The 17,477-nt window shown below is 39.1% G+C and overlaps 3 protein-coding genes across 5 annotated transcripts; 1 reads left to right on the top strand and 2 right to left on the bottom strand.

Moving 5' to 3' along the window:
- Positions 1-8,235: 8,235 nt before the first annotated feature.
- On the top strand, positions 8,236-9,517 carry LOC6030891 (vesicle transport protein USE1). Its single transcript, XM_001841715.2, has 4 exons — positions 8,236-8,553; positions 8,620-9,016; positions 9,084-9,225; positions 9,329-9,517. The coding sequence occupies exons 1-4, from the start codon at positions 8,411-8,413 to the stop codon at positions 9,370-9,372; spliced, it is 726 nt and encodes a 241-aa protein (XP_001841767.2). The 5' UTR covers positions 8,236-8,410; the 3' UTR covers positions 9,373-9,517.
- LOC6030893 (electron transfer flavoprotein-ubiquinone oxidoreductase, mitochondrial) lies at positions 9,423-12,187 on the bottom strand. 3 transcript variants are annotated; one of them, XM_001841716.2, is made up of 4 exons: positions 11,930-12,187; positions 11,724-11,859; positions 11,325-11,444; positions 9,423-11,262 (listed from the first exon to the last, which is right to left on the bottom strand). In XM_001841716.2, exons 2-4 carry the CDS (start codon positions 11,752-11,754, stop codon positions 9,590-9,592), a joined length of 1,824 nt encoding a protein of 607 aa, XP_001841768.2. In that variant the 5' UTR covers positions 11,755-11,859; positions 11,930-12,187; the 3' UTR covers positions 9,423-9,589. The 3 variants fall into 3 exon arrangements, with proteins under 3 accessions (XP_001841768.2, XP_038118483.1, XP_038118482.1); XM_038262555.1 differs by having other exon boundaries at positions 11,724-12,065; positions 12,144-12,160; XM_038262554.1 differs by having other exon boundaries at positions 11,724-12,065; positions 12,137-12,152.
- Positions 12,188-15,523: 3,336 nt separating this feature from the next.
- Positions 15,524-17,276, bottom strand: LOC6030894 (protein-serine O-palmitoleoyltransferase porcupine). Its single transcript, XM_038265748.1, has one exon. The coding sequence runs from the start codon at positions 17,076-17,078 to the stop codon at positions 15,618-15,620; it is 1,461 nt and encodes a 486-aa protein (XP_038121676.1). The 5' UTR covers positions 17,079-17,276; the 3' UTR covers positions 15,524-15,617.
- Between the last annotated feature and the right edge of the window lie 201 nt (positions 17,277-17,477).

The raw sequence follows: 17,477 nt of genomic DNA, 5'->3' as shown, positions 1-17,477 counted from the left end.
GTTGAGTGTCTGAATGTCAAAAAATCAAGGGTACTCACGCGACGCGCGCGGTAGCTCACGAACGGTAATACTACCCAGTTTTGGGTTGAATGTATGTCAAATCTGTAATCTGTTCAAAGCGTATACTCAAAGTTGGGCATGGTGGGCCACTTGTTCAAAAGTTGAGAAATAATAATAATGGAACATTTCTGCCATGACTAGATTTCTGGAAAGGTTCAATAAACCAAATTCTCAGTTTTTGCTTTTTGGGTGTTTTTGAAATCGCCTTGAGCCAGGGGTATAAAAAACACCCAAAAAGCAAAAAAACTGAAAATTTGGTTTATTGGACCTTTAAAAAAACTCCAGATTTCCATGCGAGCAGTTTTTGCTTTTTCTACAATGTATTCCTTATGGGAAAACTGTCATTTCTACCACTCGAATCTAGAGATCCGAAATAGGGAGACTGGTCGAAGTGAATTTGTCGTACCCAAACAGACACGAGTTTGACGTATCCTAATGAGCATCTGCTGCCTTAACGCCCAGCAAAACTTATCAGTGTTGCCAAGCTCAAAACATACGTTGCCAGATCGATTTAGCAAACTCCCTATTCAGGGTCTCTATTCGAATCGGGTGCTCCATTGGGTCCTGAACCCATGTTCGCATAAATCGACGGCAACATTTCAAAATTCATCATGTACATTTTGGTACATTCTGGGTTATTGCATATTTTGGAAGTACTTCTAATAAGCTACCTCTCCACCAAAAATGAGCAAAAGTTACTTCAGTAATGCACTGATGAACTGACGTGCCACCCCATACTAGGCTACGTGTTAAGTTTTCGCTAAAAAACTGGTTTTTCTCCTGATTTCTAGAACAAAGAACTGGATGTTTCTGAAAGAGCACACGATTTTCAGCCAAATTGCATCATTGACTCAAAAGCGATGAAAATGCATATGGGATATTTATGTGATACAGTGGCAGTACGTGATTTTGACATTTCAGGCGTGCATCATTCGTACCGCCATCTTCACTTAAAAATCTGGGTCCATACTTTTCTCCAACGGCATTTAAACCCGGAGAGATAAAAGGACCATAGTTGATCCATCGAAAAAATGTTGTCTTGTCAAAAAAAATTGCATTAAAATGAAAAAAGTGATCACACGGAGAATCAGCATTACACTTTTGCAGTTCAAAGAAATAGATGAATGCAGTTTGAAATGGCCGCTAGGTGGCCAATGGTGTTAGAAATGACAGCTTCCATGTATTAGCATATGGGAGCTCAGGAAAACTCAATTTTAAGCAATAAAATGATTATTTATGATAAAAGTATTGATTGATTAGGTGCACAAAATGTGTCTAGAATATTATTAAAATGAAAACTGCTCAAAAAATTTGCAATCGAGATAAGTACACCATTCGATTCAGCAGGAATTTTGGGCACCAAAAATATATAGTTTTCATATGTTAAGTATTTTATTTTAAAAGATAATTAACAAAAAGTATGAAAATCGAGATATTTAGTATGGGAGCTGTCAAATCTCTCACCATCAAAAAGCAGCGTTGAGCTTTCGCTGGATTTGTCTATGGTCTTTAATTGTTTTTTTCACCGTTGTACCGTCATGATTCGAAATCCGGACACTTAGTACCATATTATTTTTAGTATAGCTGGCAAAAAATCATGTAATAAGTTGGAAATGTAGAAATATCATCAGGATGTAGTATTAACAGTCAGTTTTAAGAGAATGCATGCAAAATATGTCTTTTCTGACAATTTTTCATTAGAATTTAAAAATTAAGATGACTTGTTGTGCTTCGAATCCCGGACACTGTTGAAAGCTGATTAGAAATCCGGACACTCGATTTTGCTTATGAATAGGTCTGAAATAAGCTGTTAACATCAAAACAATCGATATTTTAAATAAAAAATGGCTGCAATTTAAGAAAATCAAAAACATAAATTTCTGCTTTGCCTTCCTGGTACTTCGGACGCCTATGAAATATTTCACGTGAAATGTTTCGCATGTTCGGTAATCTTAAAATTTTATTTTATTGTTTTGACATTTACTACAGCGTTCAAACAAACTTTAAATGCAAGTTGATGTTAGAATTCATCAAATAACACAGTTTTGACATTCATAATGCGAACTTATATCCAAATAATTGATAAAACAAGATGAGGTGTCCGGGTTTCGAAGCGTCCGGGAATTCGAATCATGACGTTACACTCGGTTCACCCTTACCAAAAATGATTTTTTGAGTTCCAAATCCCACTGTTCATACAAATTTTTCAGTTCAACCCATATAACCATTTTTATGGTTGTAGTACCTGAACTCAAAAAATCGTATGAAAAGTGGGATTTGGAACTCAAAAAATCATGATTTTTGGTAAGGGTGTTGTACATAAAAATTTACATATACACGCAGAAAAATATTTTGTAGAATCAGCCTGGGTGAGGTTTGATTCAACAAAATATTTTGTTGAATATAATCAGCAAAATCTTTGTATTGCATCAACCCTTGAATTTTGTTGTTGTAAATGTGGATAATTTCACATCCGTGGAACTTCAGGTTCAAAAACGAGGATATGCACGGTGCTGCCTCTAGCGGTGGAGAGCTACAACTTTTCGACAAGTTTTTATGACAGTTTTGCATCAGCGGGTCGTCCATAGTGCATGTAATTAGAATATTTCGATTTTCATAAAATTATAAAAAGTGGAAAATTATTTTTAATTATGATAACAGCATTTATTTCCATCGAGAACATAATCTTGACTTACCAGTAATTTGGCGTGCAGTTAAACTTATGCAGCATTTTCAACAGAACTCTTTTTACAAAATCTGCCTCATTTGAAAACAATGTTTTCGGCCAGCCAAATAATGTCATAGCCGATTACGATTATTGATTTCAATGTGCACAATGCCTTGGACAATTTCTCACACACATACACTGCCGTTCTACGCATAACTGTCCCATGTTCAAAAAAGGGCAACTGAAAAAAACGCGATTGAAATTTTTCGACGGATTTCTGTGTTTCTACGCATAATTGTCCCGTGGGTTCCTTTTCGCCCTGTGTGTCCCTAATCACCCCAATTAGCATTTTATCATCCTTATTTCTGGAGTTTTTTGAAAAGGTCCAATAAACCAAATTTTCAATTTTTGCTTTTTGGGTGTTTTTAGAACCGCCTTAAATCAGGGGTATTCAAAAACACCCAAAAAGCAAAAAATGAAAATTTGGTTTATAGGACTTTTTCAAAAAAAAAACTCCAGATTTTTGATTCTCTTGCTATACAACAGTTAAACAAGACATAATGCTTAGTAAAACTAATGATTCCGTGTAAGAACATACTTGGTGGGACAATTATGCGTAGAAGTGTTACGATGGGACCAACAGACTTGGTGTTATTTGGTGTTATTCAAACTAAACTTAAAAATATCATAAAGTCAAAATCGTCCAAAACTGACATAGAACGTAGAACGGCAGTACACATCCCTTGATGTTGTCGTTGTTCTGTAGATTCTAATAATTATTGTCAGTAGATGTAGATAGTGAGTAATCCTTATTTTATTTAAATCTGGTCCCATTTGTTGATCACAATTTTATTCTAATTATATTTTCTTTTTCTGTGCGCAATCTCTTAAGAACGCTTATAGTAGCGCAGAATATCATTTGTTCGATTGTTGTTCATAATATTATTCGAAATATTTTTCATAATGTTATGCTACATGCATATGACACGCTCTCTACCGACAAAAACGACCCGTTTTGACTGATAGGACTTACATTTTAATTATTTCTCACTCCGTTGCATCGTCACGGAGTGATCGATGTGGCAAATGAAAAGTTCAACTTAAAAAAGACTTCCATATTCACTTCTTGTAGAAAATTCAATTTCCAATCCGAACCTGTAATAAAATTTATATTTGGAACTGGTTTTAATATCATACGAGACATATTTCGCAAAAAGTGGAAAATTTCGTGACGTTGCAATGCCGGAATATGCATTTGTATCACTCACAACCAAATTTTAATTTTCTAGCTAGTTTTCTTATATTCCAAATTTTATCCTTTTTCGATCATTTTTTTAAATCATGCTTCTAATGTTTTAAGTTAAATCTTCGTTGATAATTTTATTTAATCATGCACCGGCTACATGAAATATGCATTGATCCCTCGTCCGATCAAAACTGGTATACTGAAACATTGCCTCAAGTAAACAAAATCGCAGCACTCCATGATTTGAATTTTCGTTTTGCCTCTCGTGTTGGCCGTTTGTCTTTGCGATTCTTTAACCTTTCCTGCTCAAAAATGCCGGAAAACTGTGCATTAAAAACTGCATTTTCAAATATCATGGCTCATCATGGCTTGCAAACAGGTATTTAGGTAGTGCATGGCTTGAATTCTTTGACATCGAACAAACATATGGGAAGAGGAGGGGATTCGCAGCTCTAAAATCTGTTCCTCTCAATTTTCAAATCAACGACGTCATTAACCCATCGTCTATCAGTGAATCACGAGGGAGAGCTTTAATTGTTGAGGAAGAGCATACAAATTGAATCATTAGCAAAGAAATCGCGTCACCAAAGCAGCATAAACTCCGTCATTTAATGAATGAATGCTTGAATTACGCATGGTACTTTTGTGCGAGTTTTACTGAATACTCTCATGATTTTCCAACTTTATATTCTGGAGCAACATTTGAAAAGGGCTCATAAGCATTTTGAGAGCTAGAGCTATTTTGCAAATTCCGAGATAACATTTCACTATTTAACAAAACCCGCAGCGTTAGAAGGTAGCTGGGAAGGCGAGCTATTGTTTTACACATCGAGTTTTGAGAAAAAGTTAACTGTTGGCTCAGAATTTGCGAAATAGTTCCAGCTATTAAAATGCTTATCCACCCTTTTCTCGTGTTGCTCCAGATATTTCCGTACGATTGATCGCTGTAATCTAAGCTTCTGTCAACAAACAAGTGGTATACGTGTTTTGATCTGTCAATTTGCAAGAGGTATAATGGATTCAAATTTTACAGTTGTTGATGCTGAGTAGGCTGTGACAAGCGTGGACAAATTTCCACTATACCAGTGACAGAACTGAACAATCGTCCCACTTTTTGAGCTAACAGGTTGTATGGAGTTCCATCTATGTGATAATTTGTTGTTTCGAATCAGGGATTTGTTGAACCTACGTTCAGTTTTGCTGACCAAAATTTGGTAGAAAGTGCGGATTTTTGTTGAAACAAATCCGTTATTTTGTTGAAGTTACTCATTTTTTATTCGGATTGAGATTGCAATTTAATTGAATCAACTAATATTTGAATCGAAATAATAATGGGGTTTATTCATTGAAATTTGCCTAATTTTTCTTCAATAAGCACAAAAACATTATTTTGCTTCTTCAAGTTTTGCAGCACGTACGGTTCCTGTACAGCTTCACAGTGCTCGAATGGCACCTGATGTAAACACCGCCTCATGTTGAACGTAGCGATCTGCAAATGTGGAAAAAGCATTTAGGAATGCGGTCATTTGATGTAGTAGGTTAAGGCGTTTACCGAGTGTTTTCCATCGGGTACCAAGAGGTTGGGGAATCGCGAATAATCAGCAAAACCGAGAAGGTTGGCCCGGCAGCAGAGTTCCACCGATGCCAGTACCACTGAATTTCCAACTTTTTCGGGTGTGCCGGTGATGAGTCCATTCCGGTTACGATGGTCTTGGTTCCAATACCGTTGAAGGAAGCCGGATTAAGCGAATATGTCATTGTTGCGACTCTTCGGGTTGTGTACATGTGCATTGCACATTGTGCAATTTGATTACCGTTGGAGGGTGGCGGATGCGTCTAGAATCTCGTGAATAAACTTCACGAGATCCACAAACTCAAGATTAGCTGACAGGCCACAGGTTGTACAATACAAATCACACGAATAATTCTTATTGTCAGGGAAATAAATGTACGGAAAGATAAAAAAGGATTTCTTATGCGAAAAACTTTATCCGACAAACTACAAAATTCTATTTTGACGGATGGCGAAAACGTGTTATCAATAATTATTTTTATTTGAATCAAAAAATATGATAGGTTTGATTCTGGGTGCTGAAAAGGCAGAATGCGTAACGTGATTTTCGAATGCTCCCCACTGCTCCTCACTAATACATCTGCACTACAGCTGTAAACATAAACAAAGTGGAAGGCTATCGAGAAATTAAAAGTGAGAGTGTGTGCAACATGGAGTTAAACTTTCTGTGAAGTTGCTGTGAAGATTACCATGGCACTTTGAAAAGTTTAACTCCATGTTGCACGCACACACTCTCACTTTTAATTTCTCGATAGAGTTATCTAAGCCCGCTCTCACGCACACTAGCACAGCATTTGATTTGCTGGTTGGTACAAAATTTAACCTCACTTTTTTTCGTGTACGTACACGCAATACATGCGCACGTAGATAACTCTATGTTCAAGCTTTTTTTTTTTTCCTTTGCTATGTCAGAGCACTGACGGCTAAGATATGTTCAAGCTCAAGCGTGACATATTTTTTGCTGCGGAAATGACTTGTTTTGGTTTTTTTTTTTTAAATCTGTTCATGTTTAAATTTTCGTTGAAAAATTAAGGGCTTCGCACTTTTTATGTTCGTAGACTAATCGATGGGCGGCCAAAAGAGGCCTTTTTTGATTTCCACGTGACGAAATATTGCGTCAGAAAAGGGTGGAATTTTGTGAATCAGAAGAAAAACCGAATCGAAGTTCCGAGATTGTGTATCTTTGAAGCGCAGTAATAATGTTGGAGTAAGATTATTCAATATTATTTGGAATGTGCCATTCATTGATAATTCGCCGCTAATATTTCACAAAGCGTCATAAACGTAGGTTTTGCGTAAGACATAGCGCTTATTGAAATGCTAGCGACGAATTTACCCAATCCCGATTTCTACCCTCTTTTTAAGATTTGTTTACTTCGAATACCGCAAAAGCTCGACACCAGCGACAAAATAAATTATAGATCGATTACAATACTTGCCACTTCTTGGTATCATTTTGCGAACAGTAAATTGGTTCCACTTTGACATTTCTAAATTGAGGCCGCTTTGCGAACAACTATTCTGCACCCAGGTTTGATTCAATTGGGTACTAAAGCCCTATGTCATTTTTTATGTACAACGGTAAAAAACACGATCAAAAACCATTTCTGATCACTTTTTTTCATTTTAATGCAAAAAAAAAATAATGACAAGACAACATTTTTTTGATGGATCAACTGTGGTCCCCTTGGAACGAGCTGTCAAGTAGGAACTTTTCTGTCAAGAAGGACCGCGAGGTTAATTTTCCAAAATTGATTTAAAAATCCATTTTAAACTTTATGTGGTCGTACAAAGGGTCATTGTACTCAGAAAAATAAGCTTTATCGCTGTAAACAATAATATCAGGAATCTAAGCTTCATTTTAGGACCCAATTGGGTACTAAAGCCCTATGTAAATTTTTGTGTACAACGGTAAAAAAACACGATTAAAAACCATTTGTGATCACTTTTTTTCATTTTAATGCAATTTTTTTTTTGACTAGACAACATTTTTTCGATGGATCAACTATGGTTCCCTTGGAACGAGCTGTCAAGTAGGAGCTTTTCTGTCAAGAAGGACCACGAGGTTCATTTTTCAAAATTTATTAAAAAATCCATTTTAAACTCTTTACATTTACAAAGGGTCATTGTACTCAGAAAAATAAGCTTTATCACTGTAAACAATAATATCAGCAATCTAAGCTTCATTTTAGGACCCAATTATGATTAGCTTAGAATCAACGCAGTAATTTTGTTGTTGTTTTTAAAAGTGGTTGACAAAATTCAGCAAGGTAATTCAACCCTATTGTAAGGTACGCACTTCGGAAGGAATCGGTCAAGAAAAATTTCAAATGGGCAGCTGCGGTAGCGAAAGCAAGCCAGAGAGGGTGAAGAAAAGCCCCAAGAAATCGCTCCCTCTCCTTTGTTCTGCTGTTCGTAAAGCTGTTTCTTGACCCCTTTCCTTCCGATCTCCATTAGGTTTTACGCCGACTCGGTTTTTAGGTTAGAAATTTGACAGCTTGGCTGCACTGTTTACATTTTTTGCACGTGTCTCAGTAAAAATGTGTGTGTGTGTGCGCTCGTGACGTCACGCTGTAAAACCTAATACTGGTCTTTATATGTGGATGACAGTCGTGACGTAGCCGATATTCTTCGGCTTTTGTAATGAGCGTGTATTTTTGACTCGACTTCCTCTGCTGGCAACCCTACCGACCGTGCACGATTGACAACGCAAACAGTTTTTTTTTTCATCTCATTTTCGATTCCACCCGCCTCTCCTTTGCTGCAGCAGAATTTCTCTTTTTTGTGTGTTCCGATGATCTAGATTCCAGCCAGACGGGACGGGAAACGTGAGTAATTTCACCAAGTAATTCAGCCAACGAGGATGACTTCAAAGCTGGAAATTAACGTGCGAAGTCTGCTGAAGCAGTGCGAGGAGATGGCTACGGTGGACCAGCAGGACTGGAGGTTGTCCAAATATATCAAGTCGTTGGACACGATGATCCAGGAGCTGGAGGAACAATTTGAGTAGGTTCTTTCGGAAGGGGTGATTGGTGTGCATGTTTTAAGTTCTATTTCTTTTTTTTTCTTTAGAAATCCAGAGGACAAAATGATCTCAGAGTATCGCAGCCGATGTTCGGAGTTGAAGAAAGCCTGCAACTACGTGGAACCTGCCGTAAATCTTGACCATAAGCAGCGGCTCAAGTCCAAGCTGAAAGCCAGCGGAGACACGGGCGATGACGTGCTGCGGGAGATCCGTCAGATCCACGATCAAAAGTACCAAAAGGAACTGCGCAGCGAACTGTTCAACGGAAACTTTAACTCGACGATTCGGCGCCGGGCCGGCCAGAAGGTGGCCGAGAATTTGGAACAGACGGTCAAGCAATACTCTGACGTGCAGGAAAAGATCGCCGAAGACATGCTGCTGCTGACGCGAAATTTGAAGGAGCAAACCGAAACGGCCAACAAGATTATCAAAAAGGACACGGAGGTTTGGGGATTGCCTCGTTAGGGTGGGGGGAATTTCTTCTAAAATGTTTGTTTCGTTACCATTGCAGAACGTGAGCAAATCTTCGAAGCTAACCGACCAGAACATGTCCTCGTTGTCGAACGAGTCAGCCAAGCTGCAGGAGAGCTCGAAGAAGGCTTGGAAGTGCTGGATGTGGCTCATGATAGGGCTGGTCATGATGATTTTCATTTGTAAGTATTTCAGGGTTCGATTGAAGTCTTCAATTTCAATCGACTTATGTAAATTGAAGATATTTTCAAAAACAACTCTTTAATATTTCTTCCTCTATTCCAGTCATGGTAATGTTTATGAAGATAATGAAGAAAAAGACTTACTAATCAAGGATCGGCCCTCCAATATTTCCCGGAGCAAAACTGACACATTCGAGTACCGACAAACTATGTTTTTATTAGCATGCATTGTTTTTTTGTTTTAATGAAAAGAAAAAAAGAGCGTAAATAAATTTTACAGTATTTGCACCTGTTAACATTTGCAGTTATTCTACCTAGAAATGAAAATTACACAAAACAAACCCGCGATGGTAAATGCCTCCCCTCACATGCCGTTGTAGGCCGGACCGCCGCCACCCTCGGGCACCACCCAGTTGATGTTCTGCGTGACGTCCTTGATGTCGCACGTCTTGCAGTGGATGCAGTTTTGGGCGTTGATCTGAAGCTTCATGTTGCCGCCCTCCTCGTTGAGCACGTACTCGTACACGCCGGCCGGGCAGAAGCGCGCCTCCGGCCCGTCGTAGATCGTGAGGTTGTTCTTGACCGGAACGGTGTCGTCCTTGAGCGTCAGATGGGCCGGTTGGTCACCCTCATGGTTGGTTCCGGTCAGCGCGACCGACGAGAGCAGGTCGAAGCTGATTTTACCGTCCGGTTTGGGATATTCGATGGGTTTGAATTCTTTGGCCGGCTTGAGGCGGGTATGGTCGGGGGCACCGTGGTTAAGGGTCCACGGTTCACGACCTCCGAGCAGAAGCGTGAAGCCGCTGTAGGCAACACCGCCGAGCAGTCCGAGCGGGTTGTGGAAGCTGGGTCGTGCGTTGCGAACCTTGTACAAATCCTTCCAACAGTACGATTCCTTGATGCGGTCGGTGTAATCTTTCGGTTCCAGGCCAGCCGTGTTCTGAATCGCGCCGGACAGAATAGCTTCACAGGCGCTTTCTGCCGCCAACATGCCACTCTTCATGGCGTAGTGACTTCCCTTGACACGGGGAACGTTCATGAAGCCGGCGCCACACCCAACCAAACATCCGCCGGGGAACGTCAGCTTGGGAATGCTCTGGTAGCCACCCTCGTTCAAGGCACGTGCTCCGTACGCAATACGATTGCCACCTTCAAACACTCCCCGGACGGTCGGGTGAGTTTTGAACCGCTGAAACTCCTGGAACGGACTGATGTAAGGATTTACGTAGTCCAACCCGACGACAAATCCGACCGCGACCAGAGGCGTTGGTTCGTTCAAGTGGTACAGAAAAGATCCTCCGTATGTGTTTTTGTCCAACGGCCAGCCGATCGTGTGCTCAACCAGACCGGGCTGATGGTTCTCGGGCTTTATCTCCCAAACCTCCTTCAACCCAATCCCGTACGTTTGCGGTTCGTTCTCGGCGTTCAGTCCAAACTTGGCCATCAGCTGCTTCGACAGGTGACCGCGGCAACCCTCGGCAAAGATCGTCGTCTTGGCGTGCAATTCCATGCCCCTCGCAAACGTGTCCTTTGGCGCTCCGTTCTTCGCAATACCAACGTCTCCGGTGGCAATACCTTTCACCGATCCGTCCTCGTGGAACAAAACTTCCGCTGCGGCAGTTCCCGGATAAATCTCCACTCCCAGCGCTTCCGCCTGTTGGCCAAGCCAAGCCACAACGTGCCCCAGCCGAACCACATAATTTCCCTTGTTGTCCATAGGCCACCCGGGGAAGATCGGAATCGGCAGTCGCGAACCCTCGGTCAGGTATGAAAACTTGTCATGCGTCACGGGCGTATTAAGCGGAGCCTCCTGCTCCTTCCAGTCGGGAATCAGCTCGTTCAGTGCCACCGGATCCAGGCACGCCCCGGACAAAATGTGCCCACCAATCTCCGACGCCTTTTCAACCAAACAAACGCGCAGCTCTTGGCCCTTCTCCGCCGCAATCTGCTTCGCTCGGATGGCCGCGGAAAATCCGGCCGGACCGCCACCCACAATCAGCAGATCGGCCTCGTCCGCAAATCGCTCCATGTCCACCTCTGAAATCCAAAAATAGTTCTTAAGTCATCCTCATAATTAGCAAGACTCTCAATCATCTTACCGGCCCATCGGGGGTCCTTTTCGCGCGGTTTGACCGTGTAGTGGGTGGTGATGCTTGGGAACTGGGCCGATGCCGTCTCGGCCGAGTAAAACCGTTGCGCGTTCAGCAAAGCTCGGGAATCTGTGTAGATAGTGCAAAGATTAGCGTTTTGAGTCACTTGAAGGTTATGTCACTGATTGGCTGAGCCACGAACAGACTAGCTTGAGCGCTGGGTTCAAAGTACAAACATCACGCAGCCCGAGTTTGTGTTTGGAAAACGAACAAAGCTTGATTGAATACATTGAGACAAAAAGCTTTGACGTTGTTTAAATAATGTTCATTAATTTAAGCAAAAATGCGTTTTACTGAACAATTAAAAGCATTTTTTGCGTAATATTATGAAATATTATCGATACTCACACTTGGAAAGCTGCAAAATATTCCGCGCCATGATCGTCGGATGTTCTTATCACTAGAACTGATTATATAATAGATCTAGCGTTAACTTAACATTCAACTAATATTTCGATTATTCGTCGCGGAAATCCTGCTGCGCCTGAGGACGTGGAGATAATCGTGTCGATTAATCAAAGCAGCCTGGGTGCAACAAGTGATGATCTCCGAACCTCCTTCAGCTGCTTCTCGTTGACAACTGTCGAGTTGGACAAGGTCGATTCTGCTGTGTTATCAATTTGATTCTTTCCCTCTGCAGAATACCAATGATACTGATGTTTATCACAACTTTAAGTGCCAGTTGAGCAACTTAAATTTTAAAATAACATAAGAAAACTTATCAAAAACTGAAAAACAATGTAGGCTAAAGAGAAATTCACAACAAACTTTTGATTCGAACTGCAGCAGCTGATGAAGTGCACTTTTATTTAATGACAAAGCATATCAACTGTCATCATTGGACACACGTTCGATTAAAACCACTAAGATTTTGGTATCGTTCGGTTCATTTTCGTTATTAATGGATTTACCCAAAATTGGTTTGACCCAACTGCTTTGAAATATTGAAAAGTTAACCCGCTCCCGCCTATCATTTTTCCGTTGCTCCGACTTTGAACTCCTATCTCTTGGAACAGGGATATTCATTATTTATACATTATTTTAAAATTAAACTAAATAATTAAACTAACGTAGTGCAGAGTTTATCCTTACAGGCTATCAATAACTAATAAAACAACAAATTATTACAATATAACTCAGCAGTGCATCAATTCATCAGAACATCCTGGAGCGCCTACTACGTCCGTAGTGCTTTACCCATAATCAAAGATTTGGAAATCCTGACCGTAGGGGTTTCAACTAGTAGCGTACTGGTCTTCCAGAGGTCGTGTGTTCGTTGCCCATACCCGAATGATAAAGATTCAGAATTAAAAATGCTTAAACATTACACAATAAAACTACCGATCAACCAAACCACGTAAAAGGTCAAATACGAAGTCTAGAGCTTTTTTAAATGTCAACATCCAATTATCAATCCGATTATAAACATAATAAACCTTTGAAAGACAATACCTTATATATTTAACCTTTTAAAAATACTCTACACTGAAATAAAAAAAAGTACCAAATTCCAAAATTCTAGGAATTTTGGCTCCTTTCCTTATTTAGTAGGTAATTGGGTTTTTTTGATTACTTAATAACTGGAGTAACATTTGAAAGGGGCGGCACGACACTGCCTTTATAGCCTTTCATTACACGCGTTTAAATGGGTCCAAAGACCGTAAGAGCAATCCATCCACGAACGAGCAGGATAGATTGTTTGTTTGTTTGAGGTATACACATACAATTTTTTTGACCACATTTTTTTAAATCGACTACTTTATCGTCTTCGTGTTGCTCACTTTATTCTCGTGTACGTACACGCAATACATACCCACGTAGATTACTTATTACATTATGTATTACATACGCACGTAGATTATTTATTACATATAAGGCCACGTGTGAAGTTTTTGTGAAAAAATTGATTTTCTCCAAATTTCTAGAAAAAAGTACAGTCATCCCACATATTCGGAACACCCACAAATTCGGAACACTTTTGTGATAATTTGTCAATATCATGCCAAATGCACCTTTTCTGTCGAACCTACTGTTTTTAGGACCTTTATTCTCTATTTCAGTGGTAAAAGTAGTACTTTTTAAACAAAAAACTGTATTTCTAGACGATTTTATTCCGAGCAGCAACACACTGCCTCCAAATAAGGCTTTCTAGGTCCAATGAAAAAAATATAATTTAACTCAAAAATGACGAACTCCTCGTCACAGTGTCCTGATGCAAAATGGCAAACTGTCCTGATGCAAACTGCAAAATGGCTTCTTTGGGCATACCGAAGGCACCAAAAAAGTTTCAGTCGGATTAAAAAATACAAAAAAAATCGAATGACCGAAATCCTAGAGAACTGCTCTTGTAAAAAATATTTAGTCTTGGAGAGAACCAAAGTTTGCTTACATCCGTAAGAAAAAAGTGTTCCGAAATTGTGGATTTCAAGGGTCAAAGTTTTTCTTCGAAAACTTGATATGAAAATTAAAATTTGCAGTTGTTTGATACAATCAATTATCAATTTGCTAAGATTGTTTGAACATTAGCCGATCTGTAAACTGTTCCGAATATGAGGGATGACTGACTGTACTGCATATTTTTGATTTTTCTGAAAGAGCACACGATTCTGCACGGTGTGTTTTCTGGACAACCGTAAGGAGAAAACATAGTCATCGCTACTTTCAAATGTGTCTTATAGGAAATTTTCTCAGCTTTCCTGTCTGCTCTGATTTAGCTTTAGCTATGTTTATGAAGGTGTTTTCAAAATTCTCAGTTGAAACACAACATTTTAATGATACTTTCAACAGTAAAAAAGTTGAAAAATATATTTACTTTATACCTATGAAAATATGATTTTTGAAGCATGCAACAGTAATTTGAAGTACATTTCCGATTTTAAATCATGTTTTATATCTATGTTCCTGGTTAATGGTTAAATCCTGGTGATATTTCCTTAAACAAAGGCAATATCATATTTATTCATAAAAATGCAATAACAATCTTACATCTGCAAAAAAATTGGTAGTATCAGCTAAATCAGAGCAGACACGTTAGATATGTTCACAAAAATTATGTAATAATCTATTAATTGTAGTAAAAGTTTCATTTAAATACGGTTTTTAATTCTAATTACTGAATAAATTCCACAAGTTCAAAACTCAGTTAAAATATAATTTTGAAAATGTTAAACGATTTGCAACATTCTACAAATTTGTTTCTTGTCTTATTTTGCCCATTTTGATGAGTAAAAAACACATAAAACGCATCATTTGACTAGTTTTCTGAACTGTTTTAAAAAAGTTTTGCATAAATGATGAAGGATTTTTAAACAAAAAACTTAAAATAAAGATGTCTCAGAAATTTTTCGATGAAACATTTCGCTCTCAGAAACATTGGAAAGCTGAGAAAATTTCCTATAAGACACATTTGAAAGTAGCGATGACTATTTTTTCCTGATAAGGTTGTTCTATAAAACACGCCGTGTCTGAACAAAACTGCATCAATAACTCAAAAGTGATAAAAAGCCAAAAATAGCTTTCCCACACAATTCTTCGATTTTTTTCATATACAAATCTAATCTACCCTCGACTATCGACGCGTCATTCCCTTAGTGAGAATATTTTCAACTCAACAGGAAATTGATTGCCTGGAACTAAGTTTCAATTCAAAAGAAGCACCTAGACCATATATTTTCTTCCGCAGAGCTTGATTGACGAGGCCTTTTTTGTTTGCTCAATTTTAATGGCGCACTCCATGTGTTATGCCTCTTCGCCCGCTTATTTTTCCCGCCAGCATAACTATGATGCATCCCATCAAAACGGCAATGATGAGTGATGTGCACGGACCCGTAAACGAGTGCAAAACATATCAAACGCAACAGCTTCTGCCATGGCTCGACAGCCTCTTGATCACATTGTTATCCCAGCAGCAGCACCTCAATTCAAAAAAAAAAAAAAAAAAGAGTGATAGCAACATTCTGCCCTCACTTGATGTGGTTTTGACGCGCGCAGGTGTGTTTGCGTGAAAGTGGGAAGATGTTCTTTCAAGTTTCTCTATTATAAAAATTGCGCATTTTGTTTGCAGCGTTCGAACTGACCCGGGCATGTCGAAGTGGGATTGTGATGGAATGGAATTTCTTTTAGTTGGAAAACGGAAAGATAAGAACACGTAATGTTTTACATAAAATTTTAACTTATTAGTTTTTATTATTATTTTTTGTTTTACTTACACTTTGTTATATGTACAAATTTATTAACAGTTGATCAAATGATGTAATAGAAAACTAATCCAACTAATGCTAACCAATGAGTTGTATAGTCCAAGCTTTGCCATTTCTTGAGAGCATCAACTAGCGAGAAACCATTATCACCTTCCAGTATGAATCCTAAATACGCGAGATTTACCACACAAAGAATGAAGAATATTGTGTTAATAAGAATAGAAAGCACCTTCGTTTTCCCTACTTTATGTTTGCTGCAAGGTGTCGAACATTTGTTAACCAAAACACATGCCGAAAATATTGTTGCCAATTTTTTTCGAATGTTGTACTCCACATAACTCCACAGTCCTAAGGTAAGAAGCACAGCCCATAGTTGAAAGTTGAGACCGTGGAGTAAGGACGACATTATGTAGGTTACAAAAAGTGCAGTAAACGTCCCGCTAGGTTTAACTACACGAAACACGTATTGCTTTAAAAAGATATGCATTGGAATGTTCCAAACCACAACTACGTCAACTAGGGATCTGGGAATTTCTATACTCAGAGGACGCACAACTACGTACCCGAGATAGCTGACGTAACGATCCGTTGGTGATTTTGGGGTTGTATTTTTAATATCGGTAAAACCGTACGAAACCATTATCGCTTGGGAAAGAAATGATATAAAGTAATGACTTGTACGGAAGGAGAATGCAGATCCGTATGCGGATATCCACTTCCAAGGATGACCAAAAAATAATGAGGCATCGGTGCAGTTTGATAACAGCACACATGATATGGACACAACTGAATTAATAAGAATTTGAGCAAAGTATCTTAAATTAATACTGAAATGTGATTTTTGTTTAGTTTGTACAGTAAGGTATTCGCCGAATGATGTCCAAGGTCCAAAGATACAATTCGCCGGACAACAGATGTACCCTAAAAACGAAAGTATAGAGAATGCATCCTTAAGTCTCGCATCTGCTCTAGTGTCGAAGGCAAGCGAAATAGCCTTCATAACGGCAATCATCAGCACTCCACGGGCATGGTGCCATGCTCCACGATCTTCCTCGATGATCTCACACAGGATTAAGTACATCACAGCGTAAATACTTATAATATAATCGAATCTAAGCCTGCAAGTCTGCCATATGAAGGATGCTTTCAGCAACAGGTAGATGGAAATCAGCAACAAAATCACATACAGATGACCACTGTGCATGGTGCTGTACAGCAGGTATATTCCGACTCCGGAACTGAGGATGTGTGCGATGAAACCCTTGGCTGGTGCATATCGTGATTGCAGTTTTAAACTACAGCACAATAATATGTTGGCCCCAATGAACGGAAGGATGTACGCTGATATCTGAAGAAACGATGGAAGCACACATGATTGATACAAATCACTCCACTCCAGATGTTCGTCCTCGTAACCGGTCAGGTCTAGCTCCTGGAGGTCCTCGTACTGAGTGTCGTAGTAGTCTTCACTATCGTCGTATGCATCGTATAAACAATCGGACATGTTGGATGATATTTTTTGATGAATGTAAAACTAAAAAAACTGCTTTAATCTTCGACAACTTCACATTTCACTAGTTGTGTTTATCAAACAGAAACAAATCATGTTTCAGATAGCATTGTAACTTTACTAAATTACGTTGAACAAACGATTTTTAAATCCAACAACTTCAAACACGTCTACCCGGCATCAGCGAAAACATTGAGAAGCCGAGAAACAGACTGACGGAGAGAGAGAGAGCCTGCTTTTGACAGTTGTTTGGGACTGTCCGAAAACTACGTGGACATAAAATTATGACCGTAGATGAAAATTTATCTGTTGACATTAAAATGTAATTTTTTGCCAATACATTTATTAATTTAGTAAAAGCCTCGGCAAAAAGTAAGTTTGATCCACGAGAAC

Source organism: Culex quinquefasciatus, chromosome 3 (assembly GCF_015732765.1).
Source record: "Culex quinquefasciatus strain JHB chromosome 3, VPISU_Cqui_1.0_pri_paternal, whole genome shotgun sequence".
In the NCBI taxonomy this organism is placed as follows: Eukaryota; Metazoa; Arthropoda; class Insecta; order Diptera; family Culicidae; genus Culex; species Culex quinquefasciatus.
This window is presented reverse-complemented; position numbering and strand designations above follow the sequence as displayed.